At 36.7% G+C, this 19,345-nt stretch overlaps 1 protein-coding gene across 1 annotated transcript in view; it reads right to left on the reverse strand.

Moving 5' to 3' along the window:
• Positions 1-608: 608 nt before the first annotated feature.
• Positions 609-19,345, reverse strand: part of AKAP11 (A-kinase anchoring protein 11) — a 19,191-nt gene continuing 454 nt past the window's right edge. Inside the window, exons 2-7 of the mRNA XM_065895926.1 lie at positions 17,810-19,341; positions 15,659-15,814; positions 12,567-12,650; positions 11,720-11,766; positions 8,966-9,126; positions 609-749 (exon numbers count right to left, since the gene is read on the reverse strand). Of these exons, the coding sequence (XP_065751998.1) occupies positions 609-749; positions 8,966-9,126; positions 11,720-11,766; positions 12,567-12,650; positions 15,659-15,814; positions 17,810-19,341 (2,121 nt within the window). The remainder of the gene's footprint in view (positions 750-8,965; positions 9,127-11,719; positions 11,767-12,566; positions 12,651-15,658; positions 15,815-17,809; positions 19,342-19,345) is intronic.

Below are 19,345 nucleotides of genomic sequence, written 5' to 3' on the forward strand. Positions count from 1 at the left end.
ATAATGTCATTTGATGAAAGGCTGGGGAAACTACCACTTACGATATTTATAGAAACCTAAACTACTCATGTTTCTAAGAAATTAAATAACTTGGGGGATTCAAAAAGCTACCAATAGGTGAACTATGAAAATAAAATTGACCCTTAAAAATAGGACAAAAGGTGTCAGAAAAAAAATTAGCCTCGATGCTAGTTTTTGATGTGAGATTTGTTATTAACAGGATACCATTTGCTTGCAAAGGAGCAAAATATAACTCCCTATCCCTGTCACCCACCCTCAGCCACCTCAGTGCAAATTCTAGCAGCACTATTTGGATGCAAAAAGAATGCTGTCAGTGAATGTCCCTGAAAGCCTTCAAATACATGTTCTTAGGGTCTTAACACACTGCACATGTGTATAGAAGAATAAACGAAGATAATATTTGAGATTACAAAAGTTTGAACTATATATACCATGTGATGACACAACGCACTTAAAAAGCTATATTTACCTTCCTCCCAATTCACTTTAAATGTTAATATTCACTATTCAAATTTTACCCTATGCATCTTTATCTGTTCCTTCCTCTCTCAAAAGAAATAATAAAATATACTGGTTTGGAGTTTGTTCTATGCATTTTCCAAGAGCCAATCAAACAGGGACTCAGATCTCTCATCGTTGGACGTCTTCTCCATCGCCTCATAGTATTTAAGCACAGCCTGCAGGAGGTCTCCCACTTTCCAGCCTTTTTCTTGTAATCGTCTTGAAAGCTAGTAAGAAAGAAAGGTTAAGTCAAACATCAGATAAAACTAAGGATCCTGGTGTTCGCAGTAAAATACTGTTTCCCAGTTGGAACAAGGTCTTTTCCCCTAAACCACCACTCTTTACACAAATTAAACATTTTTCCTTCCTGGCTTTTTATAAGTACTCTCCTCCACAGAATGACACTTTGGGATTGCTGGAGCCAGAATCCCACAAACCTCACCCAGCAGATATACGCCCTCTGTGTGGGCGTACAGAGGCTACATTTCTACAGGAAATTCTTAACCTAACTAAATACATCTGCCATACCCTCAATTAGGAACATAAAATAATAAAGACAATGTCAAGTTTAATAAAAGGATGTGGATTTTCCTTCCACAACACATAGCGTGTTTTTTCCCTGGAATACGCACTCTAGCCTCAACGGAAACATGGCTTTCTAAGTTAAGAAATGTTAATGTTTCAAAAAAAAAAAAAAACCAAATAAGTAAATAAATATTAAATACTGTGGTGATCATTTTGCAATATATACCAATATCGAATCATGTTGTACACCTGAAACTAATATGTTATATATCAATTATACCCCAATTTTTTTTAAAGTAAATAAATGCACGTTTAAATAAACTATTACCACCAATCAGAACATGTCTTCACTCATTTTTTTTCTACTTAGTTCTGTAAAAACTAATTTTTTGTAATATAAATATGCTTAACCTTGTTAAAAATAGCTTTACTGCAATATAATTCACATACCATACAATCACTCATTTAAAATATACCAGTCAGTGGTTTTCATTTTATTCACAGAGTTGAATGCAACATCATCACAATCAATATTAGGACACTTTTATCACACCAAAAAAAAAGCCCTACCTGTTAATCATCACTCCCCACTCCTCCAAACCCCCTCAACTCTAGACAATCACTAATCTACTTTCAGTCGATAGACTTCCCTATTTTGGCCATTTCATTTTAATGGAATCATAAAATATATGGTCTTCTGTGACCTGGCTTCTTTCATTTAGCATAATGATTTCAAGTTTCCTCCATGGTACAGCATGTCTCTACTTCATTCCTTTTTATTGACAGATAACATTCCACTGCATGGATATTCCACATTTTATCCATCCATTCATCAGTTAATGGACATTTAGGATATTTCCACTTTTGGCCTATTATAACATTGCCATGGACATATGTTTTCATTCCTCTTGGGTATATACCTGGGAGTAGAATTGCTGGGTCATATGATAACGCTGTGTTTAACTTTTCGAGGAACTGCAAGAATGTTTTCTTAGGTTACGTGGGGATGAGGTTCCCTTACCCCAGCACCATTACACTCAGCTCTGTCTAAGGACTTCCTTAGCCCTCAGTTTATCCAAGACTAAATAACTTGAAAATGTTTGCCTCCCTAAGGTCAGTTCTAATACTTTCCCTACCCATTCTTTCTCCTTGACAATTCACGTCCTGAGCATCCCTTTCTGTCTTATTTTCTCCTTCTGCCTCAAAACAGAAATCTATACTGGAAAAATCCAAGAAGTATAAATAAAGACAACAAAATACAAAAAAAGATTTTACATAATATCTTTTTCACATACTTCTTTCAACAGTATCTTTGTAAATTCTGAACCAGGAATCAGGAGTAACTTGATTCTTCCTTTTTTGTTGTTATTGATCATCTTACATTGGTTATTCTTTGGACTACTCTACATTACATAGTAAGATTAAACCAAAGTTCTGATAAGGAAAATTCTTGGACAAAAACCTTAAGATTGTAAACTAAAAATCTTGACTGATAAGGTAGTTGGGGACTTCCCTGGTGGCACACTGATTAAGAATCTACCTGCCAATGCAGGGGACATGGGTTCGATCCCTGGTCTGGGAAGATCCCACATGCCGCGGAACAACTAAGCCCATACGCCTCAACTACTGAGCCTGTGCTCTAGAGCCCGTGAGCCACAACTACTGAGCCCACGTGCCTAGAGTCCATGCTCCGCAACAAGAAGCCTGCGCACCGCAACGAAGAGTAGCCCCCGCTCGCTGCAACTAGAGAAAGCCCGTGCGCAGCAACAAAGACCCAACACAGCCAAAAATAAATAAGTATATAAATAAATAAATTTATATAAAAAAAGTAAGGTACTTGGCACACAGTAAGTTATCAATAAAAATATCCTATTAGTGCAACTAACCTGAATGTTCCATTATCAGAACCCTATTAAATGCTCAAAGTGAACTACTGTCCCTTATTAAATGTTTAAACGTTTATTGGCTTTTGCTTATGCCAGCTTCTCACACTAATGAAACTGGATTAACAGAAGAGACACACTAATTACTAGACTCTATCTTTTCATATGAATACATGAAATGCTTATTTTTTTAAAAAATAATTTTCTTATTAGCCATCAATTTTATACACATCAGTGTATACATATCAATCCCAATCTCCCAATTCATCCCACCACCACCACCACCCCCCCCACCGCTTTCCCTGCTTGGTGTCCACACATTTGTTCTCTACATCTGTGTCTCAATTTCTGCTCTGTAAACCGGTTCATCTGTACCATTTTCTAGGTTTCGCATATATGCGTTAATATACGATATTTTTTTTTCTCTTTCTAACTTACTTCACTCTGTAGGACAGTCTCTAGATCCATCCAAGTCACTACAAATGACCCGATTTCGTTCCTTTTCATGGCTGAGTAATATTCCATTCTATACATGTACCACATCTTCTTCATCCATTCGTCTGTCAATGGGCATTTAGGTTGGTTCCATGACCTGGCTATTGTAAATAGTGCAGCAATGAACAATGGGGTGCATGTGTCTTTCTGAATTATGGTTTTCTCTGGGTATGTGCCCAGTAGTGGGATTGCTAGGTCGTATGGTAATTCTATTTTTAGTTCTTTAAGGAACCTCCATACTGTTCTCCATAGTGGCTGTATCAATTTACATTCCCACCAACAGTGCAATAGGGTGCCCTTTTCTCCAGACCCTCTCCAGCATTTGTTCTTTGTAGATTTTCTGATGCTGCCTATTCTAACTGGTGTGAGGTGATACCTCATTGTAGTTTTGACTTGCATTTCTCTAATAATTAGTGATGCTGAGCAGCTTTTCATGTGCTTCTTGGCCATCTGTATGTCTGCTTTAGAGAAATGTCTATTTAGGTCTTCTGCCCATTTTTGGATTCGGTTGTTTTTTTTTTTTAATATTGAGCTGAATGAGCTGTTTATATATTTTGGAGATTAATCCTTTGTCTGCTGATTCGTTTGCAAATATTTTCTCCCATGCTGAGGGTTGTCTTTTGGTCTTGTTTATGGTTTCCTTTGCTGTGCAAAAGCTTTTAAGTTTCATTAGGTCCCATTTGTTTATTTTTATTTCCATTACTCTAGGAGGTGGAACAGAAAAGATCTTGCTGTGATTTATGTCAAAGAGGGTTCTTCCTATGTTTTCCTCTAAGAGTTTTAGAGTGCCCAGTCTCACATTTAGGTCTCTAATCCATTTTGAGTTTATTTTTGTGTATGGTGTTAGGGATTGTTCTAATTTCATTCTTTTACATGGAGCTGTCCAGTTTTCCCAGCATCACTTATTGAAGACACTGTCTTTTCTCCATTGTATATCTTTGCCTCCTTTGTCATAGATTAGTTGACCATAGGTGCGTGGGTTTATCTCTGAGCTTTCTATCCTGTTCCATTGATCTACATGTCTGTTTTGGGGCCAGTACCATATTGTCTTGATTACTGTAGCTTTGTAGTATAGTCTGAAGTCAGGGAGTCTGATTCCTCCAGCTCCATTTTTTTCCCTCAAGACTGCTTTGGCTATTCAGGGTCTTTTGTGTCTCCATACAAACTTTAAGATTTGTTGTTCTAGTTCTGTAAAAAATACCATTGGTAATTTGATAGGGATTGCATTGAATCTGTAGATTGCTTTGGTTAGTACAGTCATTTTCAAAATATTGACTCTTCCAATCCAAGAACATGGTATATCTCTCCATCTGTTGGTATCATCTTTCTTTCATCAGTGTCTTATAGTTTTCGGCATACAGGTCTTTTGTATCCCTCGGTAGGTTTATTCCTAGGTATTTTATTGTCTTGCAATGGTAAATGAAAATGTTTCCTTAATTTCTCTTTCAGATTTTTCATCATTAGTGTATATGAATGCAAGAGATTTCTGTCCATTAATTTTGTATCTTGCAACTCTACCAAATTCACTGATTAGCTCTAGTAATTTTCTGGTGGCACGTTTAGGATTCTCTATGTATAGAGTCATATCATCTGCAAACAGTGACAGTTTTACTTCTTCTTTTCCAATTTGTATTCCTTTTTTCTTCCCTGATTGCCGTGGCTAGGACTCCCAAAACTTTGTTGAATAAGAGTGGTGAGAGTGGACATCCTTGTCTTGTTCCTGATCTTAGAGGAAATGCTTTCAGTTTTTCACCATTGAGAATGATGTTTGCTGTGGGTTTGTCGTATATGGCCTTTATTATGTTGAAGTAGGTTCCCTCTATGCCCACTTTCTGGAGAGTTTTTATCATAAATGGGTGTTGAATTTTGTCAAAAACTTTTTCTGCATCTGCATTGAGATGATGATATGGTTTTTATTCTTCAATTTGTTAATATGGTGTATCACATTGATTGATTTGCATATGTTGAAGAATCCTTGCATCCCTGGGATAAATCCCACTTGATCATGGTGTATGATCCTTTTAATGTATTGTTGGATTCTGTTTGCTAGTTACTTTGTTGAGGATTTTTGCATCTATATTCATCAATGATGTTGGTCTGCAATTTTCTTTTTTTGTAGTATCTGTGTCTGGTTTTGGTATCAGGGTGATGGTGGCCTCATAGAATGAGTTTGCGAGTGTTCATCTCTCTGCTGTATTTTGGACGAGTTTGAGAAGGATCGGTATTAGCTCTTCTCTAAATGTTTGATAGAATTCACCTGTGAAGCCTTCAGGTCCTGCACTTTTGTTTGTTGGAAGATTTTTAATCACAGTTTCAATTTCATTACTTGTGATTGGTTTATTCATATTTTCTAGTTCTTCCTGGTTCAGTCTTAGAAGGTTATACCTTTCTAAGAATTTGTCCATTTCTTCATGGTTGTCCATGTTATTGGCATAGAGTTGCTTGTAGCGGTCTCTTAGGATGCTTTGTATTTCTGCGGTGTCTGTTGTAACTTCTTTTTCGTTTCTAATTTTATTGAGTTCTCTCCTTGTTTTTCTTGATGAGTCTGGCTAATGGCGTATCAATTTTGTCTATCTTCTCAAAGAACCAGCTTTTAGTTTTACTGATCTTTGCTATTATTTTCTTTGTTTCTATTTCATTTATTTCTGCTCTGATCTTTATGAGTTCTTTCCTTGTGCTAACTTTGGGTTTTGTTTGGTCTTCTTTCTCTAGTTCCTTTGGGTGAAATGTTAGAATGTTTATTTGAGATTTTTCTTGTTTTGTGAAGTAGGCTTGTATAGCTATAAACTTCCATCTTAGAACTGCTTTTGCTGCATCCCATAGGTTTTGGATCATCATGTTTTCATTGTCATTTGTCTCCAGGTATTTTTTGATTTCCTCTTTGATTTCTTCAGTGATTTCTTGGTTATTTAGTAACATACTGTTTAGCCTCCATGTGTTTGTGTTTTTTACGGGTTTTTTTCCCTGTAATTGATTTCTAATCTCATAGCATTGTGGTCAGAAAAGATGCTTGATATGCTTTCAATTTTCTTAAATTTACTGAGGCTTGATTTGTGACCCAAGATGTGATCTATCCTGGAGAATGTTCCGTGCGCACTTGAGAAAAAAGTGTAATCTGCTGTTTTTGGATGGAATGTCCTACAAATATCAATTAAATCTGGTCTAGTGTGTCATTTAAAGCTTGTGTTTCCTTATTAATTTTCTGTTTGGATGATCTGTCCGTTGGTGTAAGTGAGGTGTTAAAGTCCCCCGCTATTATTGTGTTACTGTCGATTTCCTCTTTTAGAGCTGTTAGCAGCTGCCTTATGTATTGAGGTGCCCCTATGTTGGGTGCATATATATTTATAAGTGTTATATCTTCTTCTTGGATTGATCCCTTGATCATTACGTAGTGTCCTGTCCTTCCTTGTAACATTCTTTATTTTAAAGTCTATTTTATCTGATATGAGTATTGCTACTCCAGCTTTCTTTTGATTTCCATCTGCATGGAATATCTTTTTCCATCCCCACACTTTTAGTCTGTATGTGTCGCTAGGTCTGAAGTGGGTCTCTTGTAGACAGCACATATATGGGTCTTGTTTCTGTATCCATTCAGTGAGCCTGTGTCTTTTGGGTGGAGCATTTGATCCATTCAGGTTTAAGGTAATTATCGATATGTATGTTCCTATTACCATTTTCTTAGTTGTTTCGGGTTTGTTTTTGTAGGTCCTTTTCTTCTCTAAGTTCCTTTAGCATTTGTTGTAGAGCTGGTTTCGTGGTGCTGAATTCTCATTAGCTTTTGCTTGTCTGTAAAGCTTTTAATTTCTCCTTCGAATCTGAATGAGATCTTTGCTGGGTAGAGTAATCTTGGTTGTAGGTTCTTCCCTTTCATTACTTTTAAGTATACCATGCCACTCCCTTCTGGCTTGTAGAGTTTCTGCTGAGAAATCAGCTGTTAAGCTTATGGGAGTTCCCTTGTATGTTATTTGTCGTTTTTCCCTTGCTGCGTTCAGTAATTTTTCTTTGTCTTTAATTTTTGCCAATTCGATGACTATGTGTCTTGCTGTGTTTCTCCTCGGGTTTATCCTGTATGGGATTCTCTGCATTTCCTGGACTTGGGTGGCTGTTTCCTTTCCCATCTTAGGGAAGTTTTCGACTATAATCTCTTCAAATATTTTCTCGGGTCCTTTCTCTCTCTCTTCTCCTTCTGGGACCCCTATAATGTGAATCTTGTTGCATTTAACGTTGTCCCAGAGGTCTCTTAGGCTGTCTTCATTTCTTTTCATTCTTTTTCCTTTATTCTGTTCCGAAGCAGTGAATTCCACCATTCTGTCTTCCAGGTCACTTACCTGTTCTTCTGCCTCAGTTATTCTGCTATTGATTCCTTCTAGTGTTAGTTTTCATTTCAGTTATTGTATTGTTCATCTCTGTTTGTTTGTTCTTTAATTCTTCTAGATCTTTGTTAAACATTTCTTGCATCTCCTCGATCTTTGCCTCCATTCTTTTTCTGAGGTCCTGGATCATCTTCACTATCATTATTCTGAATTCTTTTTCTGGAAGGTTGCCTATCTCCACTTCATTTAGTTGTTTTTCTGGGGTTTTATCTTGTTCCTTCATCTGGTACATAGCCCTCTGCCTTTTCATCTTGTCTATCTTTCTGTGAATGTGGTTTTTGTTCCACAGGCTGCAGGACTGTAGTTCTTCTGCTGTCTGCGCTCTGGTGGATGAGGCTATCTAAGAGGCTTGTGCAAGTTTCCTGATGGGAGGGACTGGTGGTGGGTAGAGCTGGGTGTTGCTCTGGTGGGCAGAGCTCAGTAAAACTTTAATCTTCTTGTCTGCTGATGGGTGGGGCTGGGTTCCCTCCCTGTTGGTTGTTTGGCCTGAGTTGACCCAACACTGGAGCTTACTCGGGCTCTTTGGTGGGGCTAATGGTGGTCTCTGGGAGGGCTCACACCAAGGAGTACTTCCCAGAACTTCTGCTGCCAGTAAGACCCTATTTCTAATATGGATTGATTCATTCAGTTCTACATCAGTGACCCAAGCATTACAGAGTGTAAAGACCATAAATCATATGACTCATCCTTTCCATGGTTTATTTCCACAAACACTATCACCTGCCCAGAAATAACTATAATTTTGTAAATCTCTTATTTCCCCCAAGTTCTTTATGATTGATTTCCTTATTTCCAGTGCATTTGACCTGAAGTCATAGGTCCATCCAATTGATAAGACAGGAAACTCATGAAATGCTTATTAAAGGCACCTAACTGAAAATTTTGGATGTGCCAGGCAGTAGATTAAGCATTTTTTTTTTTACAGTATTATACTTAATCCTCACAAACCTCTGCAAGGTAAATTCTATACTCATTTCCACAGTATGGATAAAGAAACTGAGACTGGTGAACTTACCCAAGGTTACACTGCTAGAAAGTGGCGGAGCTGATACCTGAGCCCAACCACTGGACTCTATTACCTGAGCATTTACCCACTTTCTATCAACCATGTGACACAGAACATCATATACCGTGTACTCACAACCACCCTATAATGTAGGTACTTACTTGTATAAACTCCTTCTTTGCAGAGTCATGAAAATAAAGTTCTGCAACTTCGGCCTCAGAGGCAACGAGCCACTGAAGAATAATCCTTAGCTGGGGGTCTACTGTGCATGGCTCCGTGTCAACATTCGTAATTAGCAGAGTATTTCCATCTTGCTCTGAACCTAATATTTAAATTGAAACGATATGAAGTGAAACTCATCAATTCAACTCTCAGTGCTCTGCTTTCCAAGGACATATAAGCATTTTCCATTTGTTAAGATTCCAAGGAATTCTGGAAAAAAATTCATCTTTTCTTAATTGTACCATAACATCAACTAAAGCATTACTTTGAAAATGCAAAATAATGCTAAAACAAAGGAACAGCTTTGATCATTTGTGACAGCACAAATGCAAAACTCTATTCTGAGGTATTGAATTCAAGAGCCAATTCACAAATACCATAATTTGTGTCAAAATATAATCTATAGGTAAAGCCAAAAAAAAAAAAAAACTAAAATGTTACAATTACTATCAAAATATAAATAAAACACAAATAAAAACCTCAAATAAATATATTAAATGGACTTTAAGAAAGCTTTCTGAACTAAGAGAAATAGCAGCAGCAGTGAACACCTGTATTGCACATATTACATCCTAAGTATTGTTTTAATCTCTTTACATATACAAACTCCTTTAATCCTCACAAGCACCCTGTGAGGAGGGAACTGCTATCATCTCATTTTACAGGTGAGGAATCTGAGGCAGAGAGAGATCCAGAGTCTCACGGCCAGAAATGGCTGAGCCAGGAAATAAACACAGGCGGTCTGGCTCCACGCTCTTAATCACTTCACTCTTTAGAAAAAATACGGAAAAAAAAAAAAAAAAGTCATATGCAACCACTTACCTCCCAAAAGCTAAACCAGGGAATTTTCTGATACACCCCTATCATAAGTAAGACACTGTTCTCAAGTTTATTTTTTAACGAAAATTATGATTTCAACATAAAGAAGATGAATCCCTGTTGACTATAAAACTAATGCCCGTGGACCAGTATCGTGTGTTTAACACTGCTGCTTAGTGGTGGGCCTCCCACACAAGAGGCCAGCAGTGGGGCACGCTGGCAGACATGGCACCAGTTTGCAACAGTAATGGACATTTGTTGGTGAATGTCCCTGATTCTTTTTTTACAGTTTGCAGGGCATTCTAGACCACTACCAATCATTTTTAGGATTCGTATTGACCCCTAAAACTTTTCATTTAAAAAAATTGGTCCACGCTATTCTCTTAGCGTAAATGTATTATCATTTCCCTCCTCTCTCCCCTCTGACTTTCAGTCAAAAATGGGTCTGGTAGACGACGGTACCAGACACAGTCTTTGGGCCATTCTGTAAATTCTGCAGAGGTCATGGGGTTGAAGTGTTTTCTGTACCACTGGACTTCTCAGTTCAGGGTTCCTGGTTGCCTGGCCTAAGAGTGACTTGTCTTTGGAGAGGTTACTCAACCCTAGCGAAAAGAGAAAGAACTGACATCCTGCAATTACAAACAATAACAAAAAAAATGAAGTTTGTTGCCTTAGGATTTCCATAATTTTGAATCATTTATAAATACACATCAATCCATCTAATTTACCAATTTCTAATTTAACAAATTTGAAAGTTAGCTACAATTTTCTATATAATGAGGGATGACTATAATCTCTAAAGCTGAGTAATGACATATCTACATATAATTAACCTCCCAGTTTATTCCTAGTTACAAAAAAAATACTGAACAGCCTGTGACCAATGGTATCTAGTATTTATATCTTTGGAACCATGTTCATCAAAGGAAGAAACGAATATTTTCTTCAAATATATGTGTGAGTGTAAGACTGGAATTGAGGGAAGGAAGAATCGATTTTAAAGTATCTTTTTTATTTTTACTTCTTGATTTATGTAAGGTTGACGGCAAAACAAACTGACATGTGATATAATAAATTATATCTCATAATGTAAGAATTTTATATTTTGAAAAAGGTAATTATTTGAAGAGATTATCATGAATTTCTCTCTCAAATAATTGAATAATTCTTTTAAAGTAGTTCGGTCTTTACACTGATGAGTACTTCCTTAGTTTAGCAATCAAATAACACAAACTGCTCAGCAAAGGATCTGACACTGGTTAGATTAGTCAAGAATACCTTGATTTGGAATATTTCTTCATCTTTCAATTCCTTTATTTTATTATCTGTACAATAAGAAATTTGGACAAGAACTTCTCTTGGGTCTACTCTAGTTACAAATTTTTGTAATTTTAATGGAAAACAATTTAAAAATAAATCAAAGTTTGTTCCAACAAATATTATTTCAAGTTACATTGAATAGTTTAAATGAATAATATTGTATTGAAGGGATCCCAAAAGACATTAATAACCAAAAGGGAAGAGAAAAAATACCATTGTGAAATGTAAAATGATTTTTTCTCAGTTATTATTAGAAGTCTTCAGTTAGTATTTCCCATTTAATCTGACTTCATATAGGTTATTATAAATGTCTTTTACTTTTGTATGTCTGTATTGCTTAATATTCCAAGTCTAGTAAAATCTTATAGCAAATAAATCAATGAATTTAAACAAAACAAAAAAGAATACCCTGGTTTGTAATGTAAAAACCCTGATTTGTAACAACCCAGCGCCTCTCTGATGAAAATGTACAAACACAAACATTAAAGACTTTTCTAAAGAACCTTATAAAAAAAAATGCAAAAAATTTGAAAAAAAAATTGTCAGTTAGTTACCTTCTACATCATCCTCATGCTCTTCATCTTTATCATCCGGCCCATCACTTATCGAATGAAGTAGCAGAAGCAGTTAAAAAAAAAAAAAAAAAAAAAAAAAAGCTTTAATTAATAATGGTACTAAAGCCAATTCTTAAAACGTGGTAAAAAATGAATAATACAATATGACATATGATATTTAAAAAGGGGAGAAATGACGATAAAAAGGAAGCTTTGCTTCTCACACCATTTCATGTTAAAATCTCAATTGCAAATGATGCCTAAAGGTAAGTTATCAATAACTGAGAAGTTCTACCTGACCATGATATCTATACAGCATCAAGTAATTACATAATAAAATTTAATTTAAAATAATTTAAAGCCAAATATTCTAATTTGGTTTTAGATAACACAGCATCTGAATATTGCAGAATGCCATGAATAATTATTTATTAATGCTTCTGCTGATGCCATTTGTATATTTTTTTTAACATAGTAAAAAATCATTTTTTTCTATACCTCTCTTATAAATAAAACTGGAAACAAAAACAAAAAACCAAAACAAAACAACAGAAATCCTGTAGGAAGCAAGCTCTTTTTAATGAAACAGTAATTGGTGGAATGAAAAATAGCAAACAGTGCAACACATGCATAGAATTAACACATTTTGCAATTAGATGTCAGTCACATCTTAGCATAGTTGAATTTTTTCATTAGATGTAAATTTATCAAGCAGAATCATGTCAAAATATAGGAGAAAAGCAGGTTGATACACATTGGCACTGTGACCCACATTTTTTAAAGAATATGACTTCATGCATTAGTGGTGAAGGACTCATCAGTGTTTAGGTTTCTGGACTGGACCAACCTGTCTGATGTTGGAAAGGATAAATTGTCCTCATACAAATCTCCTTCTAAAGCAAGACTGCTCCAGCTACTGCTGTTACCATTACTGCCAGAGGAAGAAAAGAACACAGCTGAACTAGCAAATGAAAGGTAAAGGCGACCCTGGTTTTCCTTGGAACAGCATGCGTCAGTGGTAACAGCGGATGTTCTGAAGCTGCCACAGTGGGTGCAGCATCTGTGCAGTTACGTAACGACCATCGCTGCTACTGTACGAGGTATTTGACAGCTTCAGAGATTCGGGAGTTTTCTTACTTGTCCTCAAAAGTTCACGAAAATTATTCTAAATGTGTATTTATTTTACAGATTAAGACAATGACTTTTAGGACAGTAAATGAATGCATGAACTAAGAAGTTTCACAATGAAATTACTGTCTATGGCAAAGCTTAGGATATAATTTGTAGAAAGCCAATGCTCTTCAGTTTGGATAAAGTTTAAAAACAAAAAAACCACAGGTTAACATTCTCTCAAGTCTTTAGACAGTGCAAACAGTGATGGGCCAGGGTGGTGGTGGAGGATGGGGAAAGGGATGGGATGGCAAACACCAAAACACAGTCCCAAATAGACCTTTTCTAACTACTGGGAGAAAAGCTGTCTTCTGATTTTAAAATACTCTTATTATGTCAATTACCTTCATTTCATTAATTATGTATAATTCAGTAGGTGGCAAATAATATACATTTTCTTCAGAATATTGAATAACCAAGGTCTAATCAAGCATTACACTTGTCTGATCAGCCAGTCACTGACGCCACACAGATACCTTCTCACGCTGCCTAATCAAAAGAAGAAAGCAACTACATTCTACAAGTGCGGCAAAGCGATACAACACAAAAAGCAACTGCGTTCAGAAACAAAACTAAATTCAGTTTTTCAGATTAAAATCTAAACATGCAATTTAAAAAAATTCTAATCATTAAAATAATTAGTAAGCACACATTAGTTTGCAGTGATAAGCAGCTATATTTTCCCATATTAGGCTAGACAATTATAAAAATTAATAGTCACACAAACCAAAATTTTGGTTCTAAAAAATGAATTAACATAAAATCATCTTTCATGCATCAGTAAATGTTGACAAGGTTACCAAAAAAGGGAATGACTATTTAAAAGTTCTAAATACTTTCCAGGCCATCTCAATAATTAACATATCCATATTAACTCTAGCACTATCAAACTGTCACAAACCATAATGCATTACAGAATAAAAGTTAAAACTGATCAGTGTCTTTTCGACATTATGTTCCAACAAATATAGATCTATTATAAAACCATTAAACCAACCAGAGTTTTGGCCCATGTAGTCTGTTCCCAGACAAACCAAAAATGAGAAAATATGGAAATACAGAATAGATAGACAGCTGTGAGCCGAAGAGAAAGAGAAAATTAATGATCTCAAACAGCATATTTACTTCTAGCAATAGAATGATTATCTAAGCACAGGAAAAAATTACAAAATTAAAATTCTTACCCATTTCCACACTAAAGCCATGTATCTTAAGTGTGGTCTCTAAATCACTTGCTTTAAAATACTCTGAGGGATTTATCAAGCCTGCAGAATCTTGGGACCCTCCAATGACCCAGGGAATCTTAATCTCTGGGAGGCAAGCACACCACCAACCCTGGATGAGCCCCACTAAGTTTTTCTTTGTGCCTGAACCTTAAGGCCACACAGCATCATCAGTTCTTATTAATTCTATAGTCAATTAAAACCACAGGTGTTTTTCTGACAAAAGGCTATCAAGTCAGGTTTTCCCCATCCTGAATTCAAATAATTAATTTTCTGAACCTAAATGCATTTACCTAGGTTAAACATTATTAGTTTAGCCTCAGCCTGATTTGGTCTTTTTGAACCTTGGTTCTGTTAACGGGATTACCTTTTCATCTTTGTTTTGAGTCACTCACAAATACTAAGTGTTCTACACCACTAATAAAATAATGCTGAAGGGAAAGAACCAAGGACAGACCTTGGTAGGTGCCTCCCTCTTTTCATCAAATTAGGTAACATTCCGTATCAAGTCATTCAACCAGCTACAGTCCTCTTAATGCCACTAGCCTCTAACCCTTGTTCTCCCACTTTAACACCAGGATTCTGTAAGCAACAATGTCAACCCCCAACTGAAATTCTAGAAGCCTGCTTCTCAAAGATGAGAGAAGAATTTAAGTGTTTAATGTTCTACTCTAAAGTTATGGGAAGGGCCAAATGATGATCTGTGATATTACCCCCACTTCCTGCTACCCGTTTTAAAGACTGCCTTTTTGGATTTAGATTTTGTAAAATACTGGTGGTTTACGTCACATTTTAAGAAATTATGACAAAATAGATACTTTATAAAAATATTAATACTTACTGGTTAATCCAAGCATCAGACAAAATACTCTGAGATGATGTGTTCTAACAGGTGAAAAGCCGTTTAGGCCTTTACAGAGTTAAGAATATAAGAAACAACTGTTATAATTAATAAAATATTCCAAAACTATTTTAATGAACAAAGTTAACTGAGAAAATGATATATGAAGTGACTTTTACTGTACAAAACCATGTTTTTATAATGAGTTTATGTATTTTCAGTCATTCAAGTATAAATTGCTCAAGTTACAGTGTTCCTGAAAGGACAAGTAAGGAATCCTTCCCCCAAAAAGATACTACTTTCATGTCAAGAAAATTACAGGGCCATTTCGATGCCTTTTACAGATAACTGTTCTTTTTCCTATCCTTCAGAGAGAAAAAAAAAGCACCCTCTTTAAAGTGAGAAAGAAAATTTTTTCCTCAAAAATTCATGAGAAGTCCAAGTAAAGCTTAAAGGGTATAGAATCAAATGTATGAAGTATTTTTCAAATCAACTATTGGCACATTCAAAGAAAATTAGCTCAGCTAGTTACTGTACTTAATAAACGTCAGAACCATTAGAAACATATTGTTAGCAATAAAATACACTTCGAAAATAACAGATTTTCAAATTCAGAATTTTAAAATCAAACTCAATGTAAATTTATAGCTTACTTCTGAGGTCTGAGTACCTGAACTATGCAATTACATGCAAAATCATAGTCACCTTTCACTTAGATGATGAAAACTACTGCTTTCATCCTGGTGTTCATCTTCAAAACTTAAATTGGACCAGCTACCAGTGCTGTCATCACCAATACTGAGATTCATCTGCTGGCTACGAAAAGACTCAGTTGACTGAAAGTCTTCTATTTCTTTTGGACTGGAAAAAAAAAAAAAAAAGTAAGGAAGAAAGAAAGAAAGTCCAAAAGCATCAGATTCTGAATTACAGGACTATCCATTTGATGATAAAGATGACAAAAACAAGAAGTGATATTCAGGAGCTAGACCAGTGGTCCATCTAACCCTTGGCTTGTGTCTGCTAATAAAGACACTTGGCAGGAGAGTATACTAACTTCAAAGTTAGCTGAGGCACCTACACATCCTAACTCATCTTGTTCATCTATTATGGATCCATCCCAAGCGTACCATTTATTTAAATTCTCTTTAAAGCAGTTCATATTTTCAACTGGGACCTCTATGAAGGAGCACAAGTTCCTAAGTTTTTGTAAGACAGTATTTTATTTGTACCAAAAATTACCCCTTTTCCGGCTTAAGAACAAAAAAAAGTAGTCCAAGGAATTCTAGTACTGTCAAGCCTATAATCAAACTAGCCAAATCTCTTCAAGATTTTGAGCTTGGATCATAACCTCTCTCATTTTTTCTCAATGAAAAGACATTTATATTTTTAGTCCATCTTCACAAGGAATGTCATTCACTGTTCAATTACTGTATTTGTCCCTTCTACATTTTATTCTGGAGTAACAGTTTAAAGTGATATTTTAATTTTTTATTGAAGTACAGTTGATTTACAAGATTAAATTAGTTTCAGGTGTACAACACAGTGATTCAATATTTTTATAGATTACACTCCACTGAAAGCTTTTACAAAATAATGGCTATATTTGTTTCCCTGTGCTGTACAATTTATCCCTGTTGCTTATTTTACACATAGTAGTTGGTATCGCTTAACCCCATACCCCTATCTTGCCCCACATTTTTAAACATGAAGAGGGAAAATGCTGGTCTTCTGGTCAAAACCTTCTAGTGGCTTCTCGTCAATCAAAATAAGGGTCCAAATCCTTATAACATACATCAGGTGTGACAACCTCTCCTAACCTCCACTGGTCTCCTTACTCTCCCTGGCTCCCTTGCTTTAGCCACACAAGCTTCTCTGCTGCTTCCCCAACATGCACAGTCCCACTCCTTTGCCTGGAACCCTGTTCCGCCTGATTCCCACTTACCTTATTCTCTCCCCACCTTTGGCTCTTTGCTCAAATGTTACTATGTCAGAGCAGCTTCCCTGCTACCTACTGAAAACTGCACCGCACCCCACCGGCTGCTGCCCACTGCCACCCCCAGCACTAACTCCCTGCATCTCCCTATTTTAAGATGACCAAGAAAAGAGGCAGTGCTTGTCAAGGCTTTGACAAAAGCTACTAAAATATCCAGCATTATCGTGTGGCTTAATTAAATTCCTCCTCAACTCAAGAAATGTTCTCTTTCTGTGAGACTAACAAAAATAATCCTACAAACTAATAACACAAGATGGTCCTGATGTTTTCCCAGGGAGAAAGAAGGTTAAAAGTGAATATTTTAACTAAGGCGTTAGTATCGCTGAGCACAAGACACGGTTACGGAAATGCAGAACACTGCAGGACCATCAGAAAGAACTGTCCCCTTAGATGGTGGCCTATCAAGAGGAGTGATGGCAGGGGTGGAAGTATTTGGAGAATTTTTGCTTTCTTCAGAGCACTCTTTTTAAGAAAACTCACCTTTGTGAACAGAAATAAAAATTTAATCTCCCAGTAGTACATTAACGTGGTGATACTCAATATTTGCTGTACAAAATTCTCCAGCTGATTCAGCTTTACCTACTTCACAGCTTTGTAAACTTGGGCAAAAGGTGATTATCCACGCTAAGCCACACAGTAAACGGTTCATACCTTCCTTCCCTCAAAGGGCTGTTGTGGGATAATGAGACAGTGTCTATGAAAGTAACAGGCAGGCTATAAAACAATACACAAATGTAATAGGGAATATTTTTTGTTAATTTAGGATTAAAAGTAACCATATCTTGCTGAACAGGACCTAAGACGCAAATGATCAAGTTAACTTTTCCCTTCAGCTTAAGACCCGAAAGAAATCGGAAACTTACCTGCTAACGGCCTGACCAACATTCCTCATCGCCGACGTCATTATCTCAGTAGTGAGGCTTTCAGCAAAGATGACACCGTCCTGTCCGATCCCACTATCAGCTGCCAAACTGGTAGTGCTCAGCTCTCTCTCTGCCTTTTCAATCGCTTCCGCAACTACCTTCTCAGCAAGCACTGTCTTCTTATCAAGATCAGTGTGAACTTGAGGGACATTGAGAGGAAAAATCCTAGATTTCTGGTAGACGTTGCTAAATTTTGAATTAGAAACTGGCTTACTACCAGCAAGTGAATCTGGTCTGGGAAAGTGTGGACATGAATTTCCAGTGCAGTCATGGAGCTCCTTCCCGCCACAATACCTGCAAGTCTGACTTACCAGAGGTGACAACTTTTCTGCATAAGTGACCCTATCGGCCGCTTTTGTGGTCTCAGACACGTGGAAGACTGCAGATCCTGGACTCAGCTCTAAAGCGTCATCCACTACTTTGTTAGCGTACTGTTCTATAGCTTGAACGACAGTCTCTCCATAACCACACCCACTCAAGCTGCTGGTACTGTGGGAAAATCTGTGATTTTGTGAGGAAGGCTGAGGAGACGCGGGAAATTCTGGCTCGAAGTGAGACTCGGCATCTACGTTGCATCCGTTTTTTTCATAAAGGCAAGAATCTGTTAAGGATTTTGGCAAGCCAACTGTAGATGCCGTCAGCTCTTTTTTAATATCTCTTGTAATGTTGTGAGCGAGAGAGGTTGAAAAACTATACAGTTCCAAGCACTCATTTCTGCATGTATCCCGTGTCCATTCACAAGTCGGGTTTTTATGAAGGTAACCTCCACCTATTTTACTTTGTCTTTTTTTATCTACTCCTTGCTGGTGTTCTTTACTTAAGAACAGTAACAGTTCGTCATTGGTTTTCACCTGTGAGCTCTGCACAGGGAACATTTTTGAGTTGCACTTCATTTTGGCTGTCTTGGATGCTTCTTGTAATCCTGACTTAACAGACCGATAAGCAAGTCTGTTGGCATACTGGTCCATTATTAACTCACTATCACCACCTTCCTGTTTTAGTATTTGGATAACGTGACCTGCGTACTCATCTGTCACACTTTCGCAGCTGGGATACTTGTATGTCAGACCTGACAGACAAGAACTTGGTGGTAATGAAAGGATAAACGAATCTGCTTCTCCTGGGTGTGCTACAGCCTCTATATCCGTCTTCTCTTCTGATCTATAATCTTGGTCACTATCAACATAACTATTCCTCTTCTGCCTGAAATGCATACAACTTCTAACTTTTGCTATTTTTTCAGCTTCTGTAATGACTTCCGCTGCCATATCACCTGCAAAATTGCATAATGTTTGTACGTTTTCATCTAAGCAATTTAAAAAAGTAGGTGATACGCTTCTTTGACTTTGCACATTTAAGCAAGGGCTTTTAACCTTGGGTTCTTGAATTATTTTATTATCCAAATGGGAAGCTGCCATCTCGGTTGCAAGAGAAATGATGTGTATTGCTAACGCATCTGCAAACTGCACTTTCTTC

The sequence above is a fragment of the Phocoena phocoena genome, chromosome 18 (assembly GCF_963924675.1).
Source record: "Phocoena phocoena chromosome 18, mPhoPho1.1, whole genome shotgun sequence".
NCBI lineage: Eukaryota > Metazoa > Chordata > Mammalia > Artiodactyla > Phocoenidae > Phocoena > Phocoena phocoena.